This window comes from Chionomys nivalis, chromosome 18 (assembly GCF_950005125.1).
Source record: "Chionomys nivalis chromosome 18, mChiNiv1.1, whole genome shotgun sequence".
NCBI classification, from domain to species: Eukaryota; Metazoa; Chordata; class Mammalia; order Rodentia; family Cricetidae; genus Chionomys; species Chionomys nivalis.
In genome coordinates, this window is record NC_080103.1 from 14,924,974 (window position 1) to 14,949,710 (window position 24,737).

Sequence of the window (24,737 nt, forward strand, 5' to 3'; positions counted from 1 at the left end):
CTGCCCCCACTCCAGGCCTATTTACAGAGCTCCACCTGGGCTTTTGAGTATAAGCTCCAAACTTGTCTTTTTTTATTTACATGTATCTTTATATAAAACCTTATGGGAAGAATGGTTGATGATAGCTACATTATCATTTAGTACCACTGAAACATATATGATCATTCCTAAGAGATGTATTCTGAACTCAGCTGGATCCAAAGAAGATCATCATACTGCCTGGCTCTACCTCAGCCTACAAAAGCTTTGTAGTTATGGACCATTGTATCTATGCTTTAAGAAGTTTTCTAAGTGATTATAAAGTACATAAAAGGGCAGGAACACAATATCTCACATAAAGGTACTAACCACCCCCTTCCTCTGATTTTTTATTATTATTTTTTGAGCCAAAGTCTTGCTATATATGTACATGTGTATATAGCTCAGGATGGCCCAGGGTTGGCAATGCTCAGGTCTTCTTATTGTAGAATATTAATTTAACTAGGCAAAGATGAGTTACATTTGTTTTTGCTGCCTTTGTTAACAACAATGTTAAGATGTGTTATATTTGTTTGTACTACATTTATTTAATTCTGTAAAAATGTGCTGCATTTGTTTCCCCTTGCCTGCCTAAGGTAGCTGACTGGTGCAATAAAAAGCCAAACGGACAGTCGCTAGGCAGGAGAGGAGGACAGACAGGCTGGTGGGCAGAGAGAGTAAGTAGGAGAAAGGAGAGAAGAGAGAAGGAGAGAAGGAGGGGAAAAAGAGGGACATGGCTAGAGCCAGATTCCAGGCAGCCACCAGCCAGATGTGAAAAGCAGTGAAAGCATGATATACAGAAGGAAAGAAAGCTAAAAAGCCCAGAGGCAGAAGGTAGATGGAGAGAAACAGGTTAAAGTTAAAGAGAGCTAGCCAGAAAAAAGCCTAAGCTAGGTGGAGTATTCATAACTAATAAGAAGTCATGAGCTGGTTGGTAGCCCAAAAGAAAAAGCCTGTTACATCTTATCTCTAGAGTTTTAGGATTAGAGATCTGCACCACCAGAAGAGAACTACCTTACAGTCATTCTCAGAGACAGGGCTTAATATTTACCAACCCAACTACATAAAAACTCTTGCATTAAGTACAGTCCACGTAACATATAGCCACAATTTGATTATTTAGCAATTATACAGCAACACTACTCTACAAAAGTGTTAATGAACAGATAAATATGTGGCACATATCTACAGTGGAGTATTATTCATCCATTAAAAATAATGAAAATTTGTCATTTCTATCAGCCTGGGTGGATCTAAAAATTATTATGTCCAGGGAAAGATGCCAGGCACAGAAAAACAAGTAACTGTATGATCTCGTACATATGTGAAATGTAAGAAGGGTGACCAAATAGGGGGATAACAGTAGCAACCAGAGCCTAGAGAGGAAGAGGAAGGGCAGAGGACCAGTGAGTACCACATCACAGTCACATGGGGACAAAGTGGTTCTGGTGTGCTGCTGCTAAAGCGTGATTACAGAGAACACTACATTTCAGAAAGACTGGATTTTAAAAGTTGTCACCATGAAGAACTAATTACTTGAGTTGAATGATATGATTAATTTGATTTCAACATTACCCAATATATTCCTGAATAGTAACATTATAGTAACAGAAACAGTTTTTATCTTCTTATATCTTAAAATCACTTTTGCGTATATGCTTACTTTAAAGTCTCAGCAAGAAAGAAGCTCTGCTGCACATCATCGTGCGTCGGAGTGAGGGAGTACACATCCTTGACTCCGGAAAACCCACCACTGACTCGGCAATACTTTTCAATAGCCTGTGAAGGAAAGCAGAGAGGACAATTAATTTTGTGGAATTCAATTCTGAAGGACAAATTGAAAGACTGCATTCAAAAGTTCACAGAAAGGATAGGCATAATGGCCTTGCTGGGAAGCAGACAGATGGACCTCTGTGAGTTCGAAGCCAGTCTGGTCTTCTACAAAGTGAGTTCTAGGACAGTCAGGGCTATATAGTGAGACCCTGTCTCTATCAAAAAGAAAAACAAACGCTCATATAAATCTGTAAGAAAACTGATCAAACTGATAATATATTAAGTCTAAGCATAATGTTATTGAATAGAAATATTCTCATACTGGAAAAACAAACTTACAATGGGATGTCTTTCCCTCTCTAATACTATAATTTCTCTACAATAAGCTTATGTTTTCCTGACTTAAATGCCAAATTTGACCTATTCTTTCTGAATTAGGGAGTTGTCTGGCACAAAGATAGAAGCTAGCTTGTAATTAGGGGTAGAGGAAATGGCTAATAAAGCACCTGTCCTGGAAAGTGAGGACCTGAATTCAGCTCTCCAGAATTCATGAAAAAAGCAAAGTGCAATGGTACACGTCTGAACTCCACACACACATGCATGAGTACACACACACACACACACAATAAATTTCAATGACCACTTCTAAGAACAAATACTAATTCAAATATCCTAAAAATTTAGGAGCTTTATACAGTAGTGGTAACAGGAGATATTTATTGTAACCATACTCTATTCTGAGATACTGTATCCCCAAGTCTAATTAGTTAGGCACCATAGGTGGTGAGAAGTAGCAGGAAATGCACACCTACAAGCCTAAACAATAATGGCTACTATTTAAGAGTTAACAATCTGTTGAAGGCCATTCGAAGAGCTTCATATGCTCTGGCATTTAAATTTCATAATCCTAGGAGGTTAACAGCTCTACTTTTCAGATGGAAAAATTGAGCTGAGCAGTTTGTTCTCTCTTAACTACTATATTCTAATACTTGACTAGAATTTAAAATACTTATTGTATATTTTTTGTGTGTCCTTGAACATGCATAAATCAAATGTATTAAATCAAAAACAATCTACTTACAACTCTACTTTTAAGTCAAAGCCACCGAATATCTCTCTGGTACAGATGGCACACTTCAGAGCTGAACTGTTCAGGAAAAGCCGAAAGCACTCGAGGCTCTTTCTTTGGCTCCTCTGTCTAACACCGAGCACTGTGCAATGAAGGCGCAGTACTTTACTCACCACTGCTGCTGTAGAGTCTTCCTGCTCTTGCTGCCTGCTCTACTCGCCTGGCCTTCTCTTCTACCGGAAAAGCTAGCTAACAACGAAAAGTGCTTAACCAAGTTCTTTCCCTTTTTTCTTTTCTTCTTCTTCTTTTTTTTTTTTTTTTTTTTTGTTTTTTTTGTTTTTTTTGTTTTGTTCCCAGCACCTACATCAGAGGGCCCAGAATCACCTGTAATTCCAGTTCCAGAGGATCCGCCACCCCTTCTGCCCTCCAGAGGAATGCACACTCATGGGGTATATACAAATAATAAATAAATGTTTTTGTTTGTTTTAAAGACTAGCTCATCATCATAACAGAACATTTTAGGCCCAGGCAAGCTTTGGGCTTAGTAGTCCAGTCTAGTTTCATACTTATGACAGCTCCTACCTTAGCCTTCTAAAGGATTATAAAAGCAGGTACTACCACACTCAATGTGAATGTTGACTACTGAAGAGTAAATGGACTGCTTCCTTTACTACTAACCATAACAAATTCCTGCTTCCGAATACTTTCTCTGTCTGTCTGTCTGTCTGTCTGTCTGTCTGTCTGTCTCTCTCTTTCTCTCTCTCTCTCCTTCTATGTGTATATGCCACATTTTGTCTTTTAACCTATTTCTAAAAACAATTTACTGGTCCACACAGGAATTATTAGAATACAAGGTAAAATGAAAGAGAATCATCATCCCATGCTATGAATCTGGGTTAATATGACAATACTTTTTTCTTCAGTGGTTAAACATTAAAAAGATATAATAAAAATAATATGGCTTATTCTGTAACAGCATTGGGAGACTGCCTTTTAAATAACACCTGGTAGTTGCTTACTAGAATAGCGAGCGCATGCGGCTATGAAAATACTGATAGAGTGCAGACAGGAGTCTACGGCTCGTTTGTACTGCTCAACAAACAAACTGAAAACAGTTTCTTCCCCAGAGAAAGGAAAACGTACGTTTCTTGAAACTAAGTAACCGGGATGAGGATAACATGGTTCAGGGGCAGCCCTGCCCAGTCAGCTGAGACAACAGGAGAAGTGAGTGTACTTACCAGTGCTGCTTCCCAGCCCCACTGCCTGTATCTTGGGTCGTGGGTGAAACGCCACAGATACCAATAGGTTTCAATTACTTCTGGACGGAGGATGTAATACTTCTCAGCTTGCCGCACAGCCACAGCTTCCACTGCACCATCAAACTTGAAGGACTCAGGACCTAGTTTTAATGCTGTAATGTGTCAAAAAAAAAAAAAAAAAAAAAGCGACATAATATGTGTGTTTTAAGGAATACCTACTGTTCTCTCTAAAAGGAAGAAGTATGAAGTAATCTTTATCTTTTGTGGGTTTTTTTTTTTTGCCTCCTACTGTTTTAATATTTATTTATTTATTTGGTGTTAAAAACACAGATATAGATGGACATTTCTATCTTGCCTGGTCCAGCTGCCATTCAGTACCAAAAAAACACACAGAGATTTATATTACTTATAAACTGTTTGGCCTATTAACTCAGGCTTATTATTAACTAGCTCTTAAGACCTAAACTAACCCATAATTCTTATCTATGTTTAGCCATGTGGCTTAGTACCTTTCCTCAGTGCAGCATTTTCATCTTACTTCCTCTGCATCAGGGTAGTGACTGCAAACTGAGCCTTTCCTCTTCCCAAAATTCTCCTAGTCTGGTCGTCACACCCATACTTCTTGCCTGGCTATTGGTCAATCAGCATTTTATTAAACTAATATGAGTGACAAATCTTTACCTCATACAAAAGCATTATCCCACAGCACCCAGAGTCTCTCACATATTAGGGTGAGCTACACCCCAGTCCTGAAGTAACTTTCGTTATTTTTATTGTTACTGTTTTACAAAAGTGGTTTCAAAAGAACTGGTTTCAAAAGAACCACATTTTCCTTCCAACAGAATTATAAATATTTGTATGCTCTGGCACGAAGTATCTCTCAGTGCAATATGCATCAACACATCAATATGGGGCTAACTCTGACTCTATCAAGAGCTAAGCAGTACCCTAGAAACAAATGCAATCCATGAACACAGATACTACCTGTCCCTTTACTTGTGTCTTCAGTCATTTCATCAATATTTTGTAATTTTCAGCATACAATTTTTCTCTTTGGTTAAATCAATTCATAAAGTATTGTTACTATTGTGGGGGCATGGAGGAGAATGCACACAGGTGTGAGTGTGCAGACACTGCAAGTGGAGGCAAGGAGAGGACGGCATCAGGCACCCCTTCCATCACTCCTATTGAGTTCCTCTGAGTAGACTCCTGCTGAATGTAGGCTTTGCAGTGTTGCAGCAAGGCTTGCATTCACCGGGCCCCAGCCATCCTTCTGTCTCCACTTGTCAGTCTTGGGGTTAAAGAAACACCCAGGCCCAGGTCTGGCTTTTAAGTGGGTGCTAGAAACTCTGATCCTCAAGGCTGGACAATAAAGAGCTCTCTCTCCCCAGCTCCAGTTATTTTATCATTTTACATTATCATAAAGAGGGTTCTTTTTCTGATTGTTCCCTCCAACAGACTGTGATTAGCATAAAGAATAAAACTGATTTTTGTACATTGACTTTTATCCTATCACTGCACTGGATTAAGTCATTCTAGCAGGGTTTTGTGTGTGTGTGTGTGTGTGTGTGTGTGTGCAGTTTTCATTAGGATTTCCTACCTACATATCACCCCATGTGGAAATCAGGATGATTTTTCTTCTTCCTGTCTGATCTGAATGTCTTTCATTTCTTTTTCATGTCTGACCATTCTTGCTAGTAATTTCTAGTACTATATGAAACAGACTCTGAACTCAAGGCCATTCTTGGTACATAATGAAACTCTGTTAAGAATAAATAAACAAAACTATTTTTTAAAAGTCCAACGCCATAAGCATTGAGATGAAATTTTTAAATGAAACTTAGAGCCATAAGAAAATGCAGTAGAGTATAGAATAACCATCCAGCTTGAAAAACTAGGATTGTACTTTCTAATCCAAGGATCTAAGCTGACAACAAAGATAATTAAAACCAGTGAAAGACTTGAAAGTACAAGGCACAAATCAAACAGGGAGCTTCTGGGGATACCATGACAAAGAGGGCCACAGGTTCAACTTGCTAAATAAAACTGACACTCAAAATATGAGACTGCTCAACAGTGCTATCAGAAACACGACTGTCAGGAATACTAAGGTTCTTGCCAGTCCTCTGGAATTCCATGGGTGTCTCAAAGGCAGAGCCGTGACACTCTATTTAACCTGCACACATCTAGCATAGCAGTCCGCATATAAGGTGCCCCTGCTTAAGGGAATAAGTAGTCCCAGTAACTATGGCATGCCTTATTCTTAGTATACTTGCTACTATAAATTTGGTGTTTAGACCTAACCATTTGTAGTCAAAATCTTCATGACAAAAGCTCAACTGCCCATTGGCAAATATCTATGCTAGTCCTCAATGTCTCACTAATGTTAGTTTCACCTTTTACATTTTTATTAGCTTACAAAAAAACTGGGTTCCATTACGGTGTTTTCAAACAAAATTTGTTGTTTCTCTCCCACATTTTTTCCCTATTCCACCCTCTTTCATATTCCCTACCTTGTACCCTCCCTCCCACATTCATGTCACAAATGTCACATGACCCACCCCTCAACACCACCTATTCCCCTCCTGTCTACCTAGTTTCCTAATCTCTCCCCACTCTCACAACCCCTTACTTATATACATGCAAACACTAAAAGTTATATCTGCATGATGGGGGTGGGTCTTGTATCTTATCTGTTGCTTTCATTGGTTAACTAATAAAGAAAACTGCTTGGCCTGATAGGACAGAAAATTAGGTAGGCAGAGTAGACAGAACAGAATGCTGGGAGAAAGAAGCCGAGTCAGGCAGTCGCCATGATCCTCCCGCCGGACACAGACGCAGGTTAAGATCCTCCCTGGTAAGCCACCTCGTGGGGCTACAAAGATATTAGAAATGGGTTAGAACAATATGTAAGAGCTAGCCAATAAGAAGTTATAACTAATGGGCCAGGCAGTGTTTAAAAGAATACAGTTTCCGTGTAATTATTTCGGGTAAAGCTAAAGCTAGCCGGGCGGCGGGAAGCAGCCCCGCTGCTCCTATTACAACATCTGCATATGAGCAAAACTATGTGATTTTCATATTTCTGAGACTGGGTCACCTTACTTTCCAGATCTACCCATTTTCCTGAAAATTACAGCAAAAACTGCTGGCAAAACTGAATGTCTACCCAGAGAAAAATAAACTTTAGCCCAGCTTTCACTCATCCCAGAACACCAAAGGTGTTAACTCCAAACCTGAACCCCTGAAATTGCTGGTGGAAAAGCAGGGAATATATGTGAAGTTTCAAGTACAGAAACAAGAACTTTCTGAACAGGACTCCAATAGTACAGGAGATAGTCCCAAGAGGAAACAAACAGGACTACATGAAACTAAGAAGTTTCTGCACAGCAAGGCAAACTATCAGTAGAGCAAACAGAATGGGAGAAAATCTCTGCCAGTAATACCTCAGCTAGGAGGTTGACAACAAGCATATATAAAAAACTACAAAGCCCAAACCATAAAACTGATAATTGATAAATGGGCTAATAAAATGAACAGACACATCTCAAAAGAAAGCACACACATGGCCAAATATTGTTTTTTTTTTAGCCATTAAGGAAATGGAAATTAAGGACATCACTTTGGGACTCTGTCTCACCCTAGCCAGAATAGTTATGATTAAGAAAACACAACCACCATGGCACAGTAACACTACAGGTGAGGAAAAGCACAAATACCCTGGTCATAATACATGCTCTCCAATTGGACTTAAGCTCCACTCAACAAGAAGGGTACCATGCCTTCTTGTACTGGAAACCTAGCTAACCACTAGGTGCTACCGAAATCATGGTTACTGGAGGAGAATCTACAACCACTAATTTACTAAACCAGTATAATCCCTAACAACAATCTGTAAACATCTGTCCTTATACCCACAGGTAAATGTAGTCTTGACCCCTCATCAAGGAAACCTCTCTTTGCACAGAAACCACTACAGAAAACCACAGTCAATCAAAATGCAGAGTCATGGAGCCCAGTCCCAACAGCTACATCTACAAAGTACTCTCATATCTAGGACTCACTGAAAAAGAGGAGGCAGAAGTCTGTAAGAGCTAGAGGATTGGGGAGCTGTAAGATTGTGTCTCCTAGTAGCATCAGAAGCTATACCTGCAAAGTCACATCCACAAGACTGCCTAAGCGAGAGCTGAACAAGTCTGACACCAATAGACATGCCAAACTGGATGGGGAAAAGCCCGTAAGGTCTCAACCCTACACAAAAAACTATAGGCAAGTGAGTAAAGCAGGGAGCAGGAGAGGTGGCCCTCCCTAGGGATGGTACACCATCTGGATGTCCAGAGCCAGTCAGCCCTAAAAACACATAAACAAGTAACATTATAGTGACTGAACAAGTTATATTTAGGAATATATATGTATAATATACATATGTGTATGAATTAACAATTGATAAAAAAAAAAAAAGAGGCCATGAATTTGAAGGCGAGTTGGGAGGGACACATATGGAGGGTCTGGAGGGAGGAAAGGGAAGGATGAAATGTAATTAAATGTCAATCTCAAAAATAAACAAGAAGGGGAGGGAGAGAGGGAGGGAGGGAAGTAGGGAGGAAGGGAGGGAGGGAGGGAGGGAGGGAGGGAGGGAGGGAGGGAGGGAGGGAGGGAGGGAGGGAGGGAGGGAGGAAAGAAGCCTTATGGGGTTATAGGGAAGAGGAACCCTTAAGCCCTTAATACTGCTGGTGGGAGTCTAAACTAGCAAAGTCACTATGGAAATCAGTATGGAGCTGCCTTTGTTTCACTCCCTGTTGCTATGATCAAACACCCTAACAAATACAATATAGAAAAGGTTATTTTGCGCTCAGAATTCCATGTCACAGTACACCACAGTGGGGAAGTCAAGGCACAGGAACCAAGAGCAGTCAGTCACATGACATCCAGTCAGAACCAGAGTACAACAAAGTATGTATGTGTGGTGATATTTTGTTTGTGTTTTAACAAATGAAGCTTGCCTGAAGATCAGAGTGCAGAGTTAAGCCACTAGAGGTCAGGCAGCACTGGCACAGATGGATCTCTGTTAGTTCAAGGCCACCTGGGCTACACGAAATCGATCCAGTCTAAAGAAGAAACAGAGCTCACACAAAGGCGATCCCAGCACTAGGGAGGTGGAGACAGGAGTGAAGTGGCTGGGCAGAGAGAGGAATGTAAGGTGGGAAGAAACAGCTCAGTGCAGTCTGAGACAGCAGTCTGAGGGTGCAGTCTGAGGACAGGATCGCCCTTTTGGTCTAAGCATCGGTAAAGCTAAGAACTCTAGTAGTGGCTGGCTGCTCTGCTTCTCTAATCTCTCAGCTTTCATCCCCTAATTTCTGACCTGGCCTTTTAACATTAAGACCAATCAGAATTCGTGGTACATGTATGCTTGCATCCAGCTTGTTTTCTTCTTTTATATAATCCAGGGTTCAAACCCAGGAAACGGTGCTTCCAACTTTTAGAATAGGTCAAGACAATCTTCCAAAGACACGCCTACAGGCCAACCTAATCTAGACAAGTCTTCATTGAGACTTTCTCTCCAGGTGATTCTAGATTGTGACAAACTGATAATTAAAACTAACCACTAACCAACAGGTGGTTCCTCAAAAAACTAAAAGCAGAACTACTGTATGAGCCAGCTCTACCCCTCCTGGTATACCAAAAGGATTCTACATCGTACTACAGGATATCTGTACATCCATGTTCACTGCTGTTCTCTCACAACCATAAGGAAATGGAACTAGCTGAGATGTCCACCAACAGCTGAAAGGGAAATAAAAATGTGGCACAGATGCACAATAGAACTTTACTCAGCTGTTAACTACATTTTAAGTGTATAACTCACACTTTATATTATCACTGTGATGATTTAATTTGTAAATCAGGTCACTAACTGTCTTAATACCAACATTAAACTACATTGGAAAAACATGTTAATATTCTTTTGAGCTACATTTTTTTTAAAAAAAAAAAAAGTAAAACCACTTATTTGGATAATAAGAGAATTAAAGGGTCAAATTCACCTTAAATTCCACCCCTTACTATATAAAAATAACTCAACAGATTTATGAACAAGGACAAAATTCAAGTCTACAATATCTGTGTACTTAATGACACATTAACTCTGAAACAGAAATTCATTTACTATAGAAAAGCAATGATTCAACTTCTAAAATCACAAAGAGGCATTACAAGTTTGTAGGATTCCAGGTCACTAATTATTTCACATAGGAAAACATGTTTGTAACCACTCTGGAGGCGGAGGCAAGCGGATTTCTGTGAGTTCGAGACCAGCCTGGTCTACAAGAGCTAGTTCCAGGACTGGCTCCAAAGCTACAGAAAAACCCTGTCTCAGAAAAACAAAAAACAAAAAACAAAAACAAACAAAAAAAAATGAAAAACATGTTTGGAAAGCCAAACTAAACTGCAAGTCTCACCAGTGCTCTTTAGCCCCCTTCACTATTGTACCCATAAGAAGCCCTTCTACATAGTGAACAGCCATCTGTTGAATGTATACAGCATCTGTGTTTTGAACCAATTTTTGTCAACAATAAAAACCATCTTGACCTCTAAAACACAGAAGATAGCACTTGGGAGGCAGAGGCAGGCAGATCTCTGTGAGTTCGAGACCAGCCTGGTCTACAGAGCTAGTTCCAGGACAGGCTCCAAAGCCACAGAAAAACCCTGTCTCGAAAAAACAAACAAACAAAAAACAAAACAAAAAATAAATAAATAAAACACAGAAGATGAAAAGATATTATATATTTTCCCGAAGCAATGGCGGAGGATTTTCTTAAGCAAACATAAATATTACTAGTGAACCAAGATAAAACTGTCTGACAGTCAAACAACAACTGGACTTTGGAGGTGATGAGGAATCTATTTTGGTTCCTTTTATTTTCTATTTATTTTTTTCCCTGAGACAGGGTTTCTCTGTGGTTCTGGAGCCTGTCCAGGAACTAGCTCTTGTAGGCCAGGTTGGTCTTGAACTCACAGAGATCTGCCTGCCTCTGCCTCCTGAGTGCTGGGATTAAAGGTGTGCATTACCACCGTCCAGCTACCTTTTATTTTCTTAAGAGTATAGGCACAGTGATAAAAACTAACAGTTTTGGATTTTATTAGAAAAATACCTTTTGTGCTTACAACAATTAGTTCCTAAATATTTTTTTTTTTTTTTTTTTTTTTTTTTGGTTTTTCAAGACAGGGTTTCTCTGTGGTTTTGGAGCCTGTCCTGGAACTAGCTCTGTAGACCAGGCTGGTCTCAAACTCACAGAGATCCGCCTGCCTCTGCCTCCCAAGTGCTGGGATTAAAGGCGTGCGCCACCACCGCCCGGCTTAGTTCCTAAATATTAAAGAACCTATCCTATAGCCATACTGATGAATATCTTGCATATCACGATAGAACCTTCATCTAGCGATGGACGGAGATAGATACAGAGACCCACACTGGAGCACTGGACTGAGCTCCCAAGGTCCTAATGAGGAGCAGAAGGAGGGAGAACATGTACAACGAAGTCAGGACCACGAGGGGTGCACCCACCCACTGAGACAGTGGGGCCGATCTATTGGGAGCTCACCAAGGCCAGCTGGACTGTGACTGAAAAAGCATGGGATAAAACCGGACTCTCTGAACATGGCGGACAATGAGAGCTGACGAGAGGCCAAGGACAATGGCACGGGGTTTTGATCCTACTTCAGGTTCTGGCTTTGTGGGAGCCTAGACAGTTTGGATGTTCACCTTCCTAGATCTGGATGGAGGGGGGAGGACCTTGGACTTTCCACAGGGCAGGGAACCCTGACTGCTCCTGGGACTGGAGAGGGAGGAGAAGAGGAGTGGGGGGAGGGGGAGAGGGGCGGGAGGAGGGGGAGGGAAATGGGAGGCGGGGAGGAGGCGAAAAATTTTTTTCAAAAAAAAAAAAAAAGAATAAAACAAACAAAAATCTCCCAAGAATTCAGAAATTTTTAAAATGAAACCTATTCCTGGAATTAAAATAAAAGTTGAGAAAAATTATCTGCTATTTTAGTGTGCAGTATTTTGAAGTGAACAGTACAAGTATACTACATTTTCCTTCTAATTTCTGGAAACATGTTTAACTGAGGTTATTTTAGACTAAGTTATTAAAATAGCCTTATTAATATTCTTACCAGTTCTGTCATATGACTCATGACATGTTCGTGCAATTTCTGCCCCTAGTTCTAGATAGTGGCCAGCTTTGTCCTTCCTGGAACCATCTGCTCCAAGTGCAAACATTCCCCCAGCAAAGCAGGCCAAGTGCCCCATCTTCCTTTCCAAGTGTCCATTCTTCCATTCTCCAATGAAGACAAGCCCTCCTCGGGATTTCTTGATAAGATGTTTTTCTATAGCCTTCGAGAAAAAGATAAACAATTTACACACAGTCTGTTCTGCTTAGCTCTAACTGTCAACTTGACATAACCTAGAGTCACCATGTCTCGTCTATGCCTATGGGGGACCTTTTCACGGGCTGGCCCTGGACTATGGAAGAGAGAAGAGAGCTGGCTGAGCAAAAGCACACAGGCGTTAGGAAGGGCCCGCTCTGCTCTTAGCAGTATACTTTAGGTTCCTGCCCATACACAACAACGGGCTGTAACATGGGATTATAAGTCAAATAAATCTCCTCCTCCCTGTGTTATTTTTGGTAGGATAATGTCACAGCAACAGAAATAAAACTAGAACACAAACTTCAAGTGTCTGAACAGTGTCCGGACTTTTGGCCAACAGGAAATCTTAGCATTATGATACTTTATAAAGGAGTAACTTTCACAAACTGCAGACCCAGTTTGTAAGTAAAATTTTAATGAGTTATCAAAGTGTATAAAATCTGGAACAACATCCTAATCACTACTGTAATCAAAATAGGAGAGGAGAGGTATGTATGGCCTTTGAGTGCTTTTCTGTGTGATATTACTTATATAGCTTGTCTTCTTGAGGTAAATGAGATTCATAATAATTAATCCACAGAGATCATCCTAAGAAGTTATAATCCAAAAGGGTCTATCAATTTATTTTCTATTCCAAACAACAAAAACTGAACAGAAGATTGAATAAGATAAAATAAGGTTTTAGTACATAGTTAAAATTTTGTTAATTTTTCATGTAGCAATGCCACTTAGCAAAGTAATTTTAAAAAGCATAATATACCTTGCACATGGGAAAGCTTTCAAAACTAGTTGAAACTTAATATATACATCCCTTAACTCCTTAGAATACTGGTTTCTCAAAGTCAGGTCATTTGATTTAGACGTTTTGTAATGGATAAAGGGAGATAATCTCAAAATCAGGACACTCTCCTAGAATGTCAGTTTTACTAAAGAGATAATGGGGATAGCAAAGGAAATATTTTACACTAAACTTAAATATAAGAAAAGTAGAGCATAACAATCATATTTCATTTTAATAATGAGAATTTTATGAGCTTTGCTCCCCTAGACCATGTCCTTAGACTGCTAAGAGGGTTAAGTTTTTCTTTCTGAAACAAGATATGTACTTCTTCAAGGATTAATTTACATTTTGGTTTTAGGCTGTTTTCTGACATGTTCAATAACATCTAGCTCTGGAAAAAATACACCTTATATTCTCTGTAATGACACTGTGTGTTTTACAGAAATGTAGGGATTATGCCTTCATCACTGTATGTTCCAGAAAGCCTGTTATAATGTTCCACATACTCAATAAATAATTTTATAAATGATGGTGCTCTTAGATAATTAGATCTGGTTGATAAAGACAATGATAAGAAGCTGATAATCAAATGATATGGATGACCACCAGATTGCAAGGTTTTTTTTGTTGTTATTTTTTTAACCATGATATTCCCAAATGTATATATTTAAAAGATCAGTCTTTTGAATGGAGAGGCTAAGACTCTCATCTTTACGAGTCAAGTGGTATTAACACAGCTTCAACACACACAATAATTGCCTAAAGAGTTGGCTGTAATTTTTTTTTTTTTGCTTGCTTTTGAGACAGTGTCTTATGAAGCACAGGCTAGCCTCAAACTCATAGACATCTGCCTGCCTCTGCCTCTGCCTCCTCCTGGGAACTGGGGTTAAGAGTGTATACCACCATATTTGGAGAGTTTTAACTTTTTGCATAATGTTTATATTGTTTTTGTCATTTCTGGTCTTTACAACACAAATCTTACTATGCTATAAGACAGCCAAACATGCTTATGAACTTACTAGGACTAAAGGAAGGGCAGGTGAAGACAGGGCTTTGCATCCTTAACTACCTTCAGGGTGCCTGAGATCGACTTTACTGCACTCTTCTCTCTAAAGAATATAACAATGTCTTACATAAAATGCTAACCGTTAAATGGCAGTTAGGGATAATTATATTACGTTTACACATTTCCACTAGTATTACAATAGTTGCCTGGATGCCAAAGGGCCTTTAAAATGTATATCTAATACACTATCTTAAAAAATGAAGAGACTGAATGCAAATTTGATCTAAAACCTATAACACTAAGATGAAGAAACCAGGATTACAGGACTCTGTAGAAGAGAGAAGAGCAGGATGGGAATGGAAGCATTTTAAACATAATATCTGAGAAGTGACATAGAACTCAGATTGCAATCTTAAAACACTCAGCCAATCCTATTTCTTCTATGAACTCAATGTTATTTTACAGTTCAAAACACTCTCTTAACAGGAGTATTGCTGAAGATAACGAAGCACAAAAATTGTATAGATGAGATCATATTTTGAAATGAAATTTGATCAATTATTATTTAAAAATAGTAAGAACTCATTCTAAATGTTAAAACTAATAAAAATAGGATGGAGAAAATAAATACATAAAGTTATGTACATATAGTATATGGTAATGGAAAATATTTTTATATTTTAAGATTAACTTCCAAAACAATCATACCTATTACAATATAAGTAATGAATATAAAACATAAACTATTTTAAAAGTGATAATTCAAAATAATAAAAATATTTTTTTCTTTTGAAAATAAAGGTAAAAAAACCATTTTAGGTTAAGAATATAAGAAAAAATAAAAATGATTTAATATATGATAAATGTCATAATTTTGCAAAAACATTCATTCAAGTGTCTACAGTACCTATTATATTTGGGGTATTTGTACTGGGTACAGACACTGATAAACAAATTACTCTCTAATCTTTAAGAAGCTGGGGAAACTGATTAAGAGCTATTTTCAAACATCACTATGATTCTAAAATAGTTTAGAAAATTCTTAGATCACAACTTTTCTAGGCTTAAATTTTCAGAGAAAATAAAATTTTGCAGCTTTTTCAAAATTTAAGGCTCCATAGAAAATTTTAGAAATCGCACGTTTAAATTTAGATTCTTGATTAAACTTTAACTCAGTTTATTAGTTAACATAGCCCTCATCAAATGTGAGGGGCTGGTGAACAAAGCACTGTGTATCACGATTCACTCCCATACTAGAGCACACTCAAAACAATGGCAGGAAATCAGCTGCCAACAAAGTAAAGGATGTAAAATGGGTAGTAAAGATCTTTGGTTTGATCTTTAAACTTACAAAACTACAGTGCTGAAAATAGATCACTATATCAGAAGGACTGTGTTATATGAAAATCATCAAAAATATACAGATTTCCAATAGATCAGAAAGTCAGTAACTTATTAAAATGATTAAAATTTCTCTATTTTATAATTTTTTTGTAAAATTTGTAGAAATAACTCCAGGCTTTTAAGCTGTCATAGATTTACCAAACAATATAAAGAGTGATGAAGAGGACAGGCTCAGTTCCAGACTCTCTCAGCTCTGGGATTCTCACCAAGGCGCTTCAGCACTGTGTCTTAAGTAACGACAATAACCGAATGGAGTCATCTATGTAAGCGGGTCAAAACAATGCCTGGCACAGGGAAACACCACACAAGTGGGCACCATCACAAGTCTTTACTCAAAGACTCTCACCGTATAGAGAGATATATCTGTATATCTCTTAAGCCATCACTTTAAAGAAGAAACGTTCACAGGTAAGGATATTAAACAATGTTTTATATATACACTCACTAAACTCTTCAATTTTCATTAAAATGTCACAAATAAGAAGAATTAAAGTAAATATTTTCTATTAAAATACTAACAAACTTTGGTGAATGAACATGTTCATGTATATTACATATATTTTCTAAATGCCTATAATAAAATGGTTAATTTGTTCATCACTATGTAATATTCAACACATATAGTCACTATCTGAAAATATTCAAGCAATAATAATCACCTCAACAGCATCATCATACATCCTTCTTGCCTCATGGTCTGTCTTATCTGACATCAGCCATGCTTTCAGTAAGTATTCATAAAAACTATCTCCCAGACCACCAACCGATGTATGATCTGTAGCAAAAGAGAAAAGAGGACAAGGGTGGGAGAAAGAGAAGATAAAGACAATTAAAATAATATTTTTCAATAATATTTAACAGATTAATTTAACTATTTAAGAGGTTAATTAATCATAGTGCCACGCCTACTTCCAACACATCCTACTTAGTCAAGTAGAAGCACATTAGCTTCCCTATATATGTGTCTAATTTTCTAGGAAATCTTTTTCTCCTCTGTATGTGATATTTTAAATTATACAGTTTATACACTGTTGCCCTGCCCCAGACTTCTGCAGAAGTAAAATAATTATCTTTTATACAATGACTTTAAATACACAGCCATCATTAAATGACACTTATATTTGCTACTAAAGAAAAGACACTCACTCCTAAACATCTAAACAACATCTAGTGGAAAGTCCTGTGTGGAAAGTAAGAGTCACTTTGCAATATATTTTCTAATTATAATTAGCTTTTGAGTTCTGTCATTGATATTTATCACAGATTTGTACACATTGCTTCTTCATAGGTATATTCTTACCTATCACTCACACTTTTAAACTAGAGTACCAAGGCAAACACTGTCATACCTAACTTTTTTTGTAAATGTACAGTTTTGCTGTATATTGCGGGATTTTAATCACAAAAATTCCATTGTCCCTGTACATAAAGAAAAACCCACCACCGTGTATAAACTTTCAGCCAATCAGACAGTATACCACAGGAAGGGGAGGATGTTAGTCAGAAGCTTATGAGGAAAACTTGCAATGTGGCTTCAGAAAATGGCATGCTAGAATTTATCTTTTCAGATCATAGAATATACCTGTGAACTATTAGTGATATAAAACTGTAAGTAAAGCAGAAGAGAATATAAAGAACACTCCTGGATTTCCTAGGCAGATGCACTTAAATACAAAATGAAAGAGTCATAAAGGAAAAGTTTTAATTTCCTAGGACACAAACTAAACTCAAGAGAAATAAGCCTGAAAGGAAGAAACGGAGTAGAACGTAATCGCAGCATGTACAGCATGAAAACAGGGCAATGCGTACGTAAAGACCTCTGGCAAAAATAGTAAGGCAAACAAAAGAAGAACTCAAAAATTAACAAAAGAAACAAGACTCAGTCACTACCTAAGAAAACACACTCAACTCCAGCATCCAGAGAAGAGCCAAGTAAGATAACAAGTTTCCACGACTATCTAGCAAGTCCCCAAGAATATGTTTAGATTTTATTACATTACTTATGTATATAAATGGACATATATACCACAGCATGTGAGTATGGGGTGATTCTCTCCTTACATCAAATGGGTCCTAGGAATCAAACTCAATCTTCAGGATTCACAGCAAGTGCCCTTAGCTGCTGAGCCATCTTGACAGCCCAACAAGTGAGTGAGTGAAAGACAAAGAGAAGCGGGGGGATGGGGGAGGAAGAAAAAAGAATCATCTATCTATCTATCTATCTATCTATCTATCTATCTATCTATCTATCTATCTATCTATCTATCTTCCATTCATCCGTGTTGCTAAGGATTGAACCCAGGACCTTCAACATGCAGGGTAAACATTCTACCACTGTACTATATCCTCAGCTGTCTCAAGCATTTTAAAAGGCACACTATCCGATGCTGACAATATAATTCATAACTGTTAGGACTGGAGGTAGATACCAAAACTTAATATATGACTCTAGTTCTGGAATTACTCTATAATATGACCTAAAAAGCATAAATACAGGTGTTAAAACATCCACTATAGAATTGTTTGCACTTGTAGGAAGTTAAACATAGCCTGAACTATCTAGGGAAGTTGATAAAGAAAATGAGTATTAAATATAGTACAGTACAGTACACGATAATTAAAAAGAACCACATGTCTGTAATCTCACACTGAAGGGTATCTATTTTTACACTGCTAAGTGTGAAAAAGGAGCAGGTTCAGAATAATATTTATAGTCTGACATTGCTAAAAATTATATATTAAAGAATGTTAGGGTACAAAGTCTTTGAAAAAGAATTACTAACAATGATTATCTCTGGGCAAAGGCCCTGAGTTTTAACTTCATATCTATAAATATACTACCTGAGCACATGTAATTTCATATAACTCAAAATCAACTTCTACTGTAGAAAACAAATGGGTGGAAGAGCTATCATTTACACCGTAAGCAATATATTGAATGCTCCTCTACTTCACATATACCTTAAACACCATTTTATTTCACTGTTTTTCCTGAACTCATAAGCAAATGTGTTGATAATTTTTAGCATAATATACACCACTAAAACCACAGTCAAATACAGAACTTTCCAGCAGCCTAACAGACTTCATATCAGTCCCTAACGAGAACCACTTCTCTGATCTCTAGAGCTACACTTTCTAAGTTCTTGAATATAAAATGCCCATCACCTTTAACTAAGATCTATTAACTTAATGCTGCTAAGAACTGTTCTCTTGTTTTCTACCTAAGTATGTAAAGGAAAGTTCCTTTGCTTGAGAGTCTTAAAGTTAACTGAGTATCACAGAAGACGGTTGGAGGAAAAGACAGCTTATAAGATGATAGCTCACTCAATTTTACACTGAATACATCTGTGACTACATTTCTAATAGGTTACAATATAGAACATGTCTACATTTAAGAATTTTATAGTGGTCAAACAATGATGGGCTATAGGGTAAATTATACTTTTTTTGCTAAAAAAAAAAACCCTAACATTAATATTTTATGATCACAAAAGCCATAACAGTCTAAGAATATAAATACTTAACACAGAAATGAAATGAGTAGAGAGAAGAGTTGCAGCGGATGTGCACAATGGGCACTGTTTAGTACAAAGCGCAGACACAGCAGTGCTCCATCTGGCGAGGAGCTATTCTGAAACAAATGGGTCAAAACGCGGCACAATACTGCTATCAATTTTACAGTTACAACTTTGCGGTTATGTCAGAATTTCTTTTTAAAAAAAAAGATTTATTTATTATGTACACAGTGTTCTGCCTGTGTGTTTGCCTGCTTGCCAGAAGAGAGCACTAGATCTCATTATAGATGGTTGTGAGTCGCCATGTGGATGCTGGGAATTTAACTCAGGACCTATGGAAGAGCAGCCAGTGCTCTTAACGTCTGAGCCATCTCTCCAGCCCCTAGGTCAGAATTTCTTGATTCGTACAGAACTGTTACGTCTTCCCTCTCCCTCATCTCGTCTCACACTCTACCAAAAAACTTCAGTATCATGAGGTTTATCTGCTGTGTTCAGACTTAATTGTTACTTTCTTACACAGCTCTTGGTTTTCTTTCGATTTTCTGATCACCATCCTAGTGTTTATCATCTTTAGTGTTCATTACTGTCTAGCTTCTCAACGATGGCATATGTCATCGCCCTTCCAGCCTGATCAGCTCTAGGCACTGTAACATGGACAGGGCCTGCTTGTTGGGGTTTCTGTCCCGCCCAGTACCCCACAGCTGGGAAGCCCCAAAGAAAATCACACAGAGATCTCCATAAGTTATAAAACTGATTGATTGGCCCATTAGCTCAGGATACTTATTAGCTCTTGTAGCTTATATTAACCCATTATTCTGATCTATTTTTGCCACATGGCTCGGTACCTTTTTCACCTGGCAGGTCACATCCTGCTTCCTCGGTGGTTTGCGCAGGACTAGAAGGAATCAACTTTCTCCTTCCCAGAATTCTCCTGTTCTTATTGCACCATTTCTACTTCCTGTGTGGTTTTCCTGCCTATACTTCCTGCCTGGCCAATCAGCGTTTATTTAAAACATGATTGACATAATACAGACAATTCTCCCGCACCAAGGCACCCTCCATAGCTGTGACTGGAAGATCTCTTTTTTCTTGCTCTCCATAGTTAGACCTATTATATCTTCAATCCTACATCTTAGTCTACATAGGATTTTCTGAAGAACATTCTTAAATAAACTCCTAGAAACAGTATGCCACATAAAACACCATGCTGTCTGGAATGCTTTCACTATATTCCCAGTAAATTTTATAGTGTATGAGTGTTAAGTCCAAAAACAGAAGCAATTTCCCCTCCGTGTCCTGAAAGCACCGCCCTCACACCACTCTCCATGCACTCTTACTATACGAAACCTGTCGCCATTTTGCAGCTTCAGTGTATTCCCATTTCCTCGCGTTCAACTTCACTTTTCAAATTTTCGAGTCTTCATTTTAACACTAGCTACATTTGAGTACCATACCCCGGTATTCCAGGCACTATTCAAACTAAAGATTGGTTATTTTCCAGTTCTGGGATAATTATTTTCCATTATTCTCAGCGATTCTCTCCACTCTCCTCAGTTCTCTCTCACATTATTCAGGTTCCAGGTAAGTTAAGGCCACAGAGTTCTACAGTGATTTGCTACTTAGCAGCAGACAACTAGTATTTTGTCTTTGGGGGCTAAAGGCCACATAGGAGATTACTTTTCGTGCCATAGTGGTATAGGTCACTGAAAAAGAGTGTATAGCCATGGCTGTCCTCGAACTCGCTCTGTAGACCAGGCTGGCCTCAAACTCACAGAGATCCACCTGCCTCTGCCTATCATTTTCTTCATGACTACTTGATTAGTGTTCCTTCCTGGACCTAAAGCAGAGTTCTGAAATCTAAGTCCCCATTGTTCTATCTTATCTCCCTCAACAGCCAGGGAGAAAACAGAGAAAACTGAAGGCAGGAGGAAAACAAGTCCTTCAGTTTTCTGCCCTCTTCCTTATCCTTTCAATTACTAAGAGAATGGAGCACCTCTTCTCTACAAGAGTCCTCTGGTCGGAACCCTGACCTCTGCAGCCTCTTCCCATGAGGGATCTCCCTTCTTATTTATAACTTTTACCCTCCAATTGTGCCTGCCTCTTAGCATTTGATACACATTGATTTCTTTTTTTTTTTTTAAGATTTATTTATTTATTATGTATACAATGGTCTGCCTGCATGTATCCTTGCAGACAGAAGTTGGGCACCAGATCTTATTACCGGTGGTTGTGAGCCACATATGGTTGCTGGGAATTGAACTCAGGACCTCTGGAAGAGCAGTCAATGCTCTTAACCACTGAGCCATCTCTCCAGCCCCCACATTGATTTCTTAAAATAATTTAACCATCTTTCTTGACTATTACACTCCTGTGTGCTACCTATTAGGTGTGCTACCTATTAGGTGTGCTCTCTAAAAGAAGAAAATTCTGAGTGATGCCAACTTTCCAATTGCAGCGGAGTGATAAACGGTGTTCCTCACTGAACCTAGGAATACTGAAGGAAATGGCTGAAAGGGAAGGGATTACAACTAGTCTGCTGAATTTTGGGATGCTATTTACATATCTAAATGGAGCTAACAAAAAAGCAATCAGGTAACAGGAAATCTAGGGAAAAGTTAAACCGGGTGACACAAGTTAATCTCAGGCATACCTACTAACAGACACTGCTACTATGGAGATAATACGAACATTTAAAAATAGGGAACAGGGGAGAAGGTCACAGCAGACACTGCCGATCAGCAAGCACAAGCAAAAAATGAGACATGGTGTACTGTCCTGGAAGGTGGCACACACAGAACAGTAAGAGCATGACCTCTGCAGCTATCAGTCTGCTTTCCTAACCCCGCTTTGCTCTGTGCTCACTACTTTTATCACCTTGTGTAAAGGACGTGATTTTCTCTGCACTTTATTTTCTCCACCAACAGACAGGAAAAGAAAAACAGCATTTACCTCATGAGTTTATGTAAGTTGCAGATCAATCAATGATATTCAGAACTATGAGCTGTTCATTAGGCAAACATGAGAGAGGCAAGTCTGAAAGTGAGATGATAATTAAAATTTCTCTTCACTCTCTCACTATACATTTCTTGAATGGCCTCAATGTACCAAGCCTTGTCCTAGGCACTAGGGATAAGCAGCGAATAAAACTTACAAAACACTCTTCCTTATGGATCTTGTATTATGTTAAGAGATTAAAAAAATAAGATAAAAGAGCAAACAATAAGGACTACTATGTATCAGATACTATTTCAAGTACTTTATACATAATAAGCCAATTCATCCTTACAATAATACCATAAAGTATATTACACTGCTACTGTCCACATTGTACAGAGGAGGAAACTCAGATGCAAAGTAGTTAAGTAATCAATCAGGTTACAAAGCTAGAATGTAGCAGACATGAGTCAAACCCAGCTATTCTGCTCAAATTCTGTGTTCTCAGTAATTACCCAGGAACAAAGAAGTGTACAACCTATGGATCTGGTAGTCAGGCTAAGAGTAACATTTTAGATGAGGTAAGCAGGAAAGACTCTTATCTCTAAGGTAACTTAAATAAAACCATCTGTAGAAAGTGAGAGGGTAAGCCATATGAGTATCTCTGGGAAGATTGGTCTAAGCACAAGTGGTAGGAACAATGGCTCTGTGATAAAAACTTGCTTGTTAGACTCAAGAACCAAAGGGAGTTGTCAATGAAGGTAGACCACAAAAAATAGGAGAGAGGTCAAAGAAGGCTATAAGGACTTCAACTTATACTCTGGATAGTAATAAATAAACTCACCATAGAATCATACAATGTAGCACAATTTATAAAATAAAAAATTACTGGCTCTTATATTAGAATAGATTGAAGGCAGTCTCAGGAAGAACAATTAGGAGTTGCTGTTAGTTTATCATCACTATTACCAATACTTAAAGAAACAGCTTTAAAGGAAGACTTATTTTTACAGTGTCAGAGGTTACAGCTCATGGTCATTGACTCCACAGTTTCTGTACTGTGGCGAGACCAGGGCAGGAAGCCTGTAGCTGAACCCTACTGCTGACCTCATGGCAGTCAGAGAAGAAAATGGGGCCAGACACAGGGTAGATCTTTCCAAGGAACGCCTGCTGTGATCTCCTCCCTCCAATTAAGTCCTGTGCCTACTTCTGTCCACCTCCCAGTAATGCTACTGTCTACACAAGGGCTTTATCAATAAGATACGTCAGAGCCCTTGGGATACACTCTTTTCACACAAACACATTTGCTGCTAACCAAGACTTTAACATAGGAGTCATTTTAAAGGGCACTGTTTGTAACTAATCCATAAAAAGTACGGTCACGAAAATATAAATAAAAGGGAGTAACTCAGCTCAGGGTAAACAGTACCTAGATTCCAGGTACATTTCAAAAGTAAACAGAAAATAATTTGCTGAAGAACTGTAGGTTGGGTGTAAGACAATGAAATACAAAACAGAACTAAGATTTATGGTATAAACAAGAATAGAAAAGTCATTAACTGAAACCGAAAGAACTAAAGAAATACCTGGTGACATCAAGAACTATAAAGAACTGGGTTATGATATTCACGTACACTTGAAGTGGTTATTGGATATTTCAATAACAACTGGAGATCAAGGATAACAGAAGACTGGTACTCTAAATCTGAAATTTGTCAGTGTTATGTGGCAATTTCCTCAAAAACAAAGCCATCTTATTTTGGGAGGAGTTAAAACAAAGGATATTCTAAAAGGAGGTGAAACATTCCATCCTACAGAAAAGCTCCTTAATAAGCTCAGGAAGTAAACAACTTATAGACTTCAGGAAGTCCCTAAAACTGACCAGATTTATTAGCACTCTCATTCTCCAAGCATGTATAAGCAGGAAGAACTGCTGAGAGACACTCTCAGACAAGCTGAATTTCTTAGAAGACGTTCAGGCTGGGCCACCTAGAAGAAACAGAGACCGGCAAAGCTTCCTAGAAGAAGCAGGCAAGTAGTGTAGCACAAATAATAAAAACCCAGAGACAGACACTGGGGTTCAACCTGAAGACCAGAAAAGCAAAGTGACCAGCCACTAGCTTTTACTTATACCTCAGACCGAAACTGATGATACTGCCTCCACGAATCCTCAGAATGATACTGAGAGTTGTCTCCTCCTGGCTTATATTCTTCTCTAGTGTTGGGATTAAAGGCAGGCACCACCACCGCCTGGCCTCTATGCCTAACTAGTGTGGGTGGTGGGATTAAAGCTCTGTGTCACCACTGCCTGGCCTGTATGCCTGGTTAGTGTGACTGTTTCGCATTCTGATCTTCAGGCAAGCTTTATTTATCAAAATACAAATAATATACTACTCTAAAGCAGAGCTGCCTGGAGGAAGCAGAGATGCTTGGAAGAGGCTCAGACCACCTGTGCTGCCTCAATGAAAAAGTCTGCAAGCTTTTGAGTTACTTGCAAGTTGTAAAATACCCTTGATGTTCCCATGAGTTCTTACCATGCTACGGTAGGCTTTTGGTG

The 24,737-nt window shown here is 38.5% G+C and overlaps 1 protein-coding gene across 3 annotated transcripts in view; it reads right to left on the reverse strand.

The window, feature by feature from the left end:
* Man1a2 (mannosidase alpha class 1A member 2) overlaps window positions 1–24,737 on the reverse strand; it is a 139,706-nt gene that overhangs the window by 35,298 nt on the left and 79,671 nt on the right. For all 3 annotated transcript variants that reach the window (XM_057793129.1, XM_057793128.1, XM_057793130.1), the window contains exons 9-12: window positions 16,388–16,503; window positions 12,283–12,502; window positions 4,099–4,271; window positions 1,682–1,797 (exon numbers count right to left, since the gene is read on the reverse strand). In XM_057793129.1, the coding sequence (XP_057649112.1) occupies window positions 1,682–1,797; window positions 4,099–4,271; window positions 12,283–12,502; window positions 16,388–16,503 (625 nt within the window). The remainder of the gene's footprint in view (window positions 1–1,681; window positions 1,798–4,098; window positions 4,272–12,282; window positions 12,503–16,387; window positions 16,504–24,737) is intronic.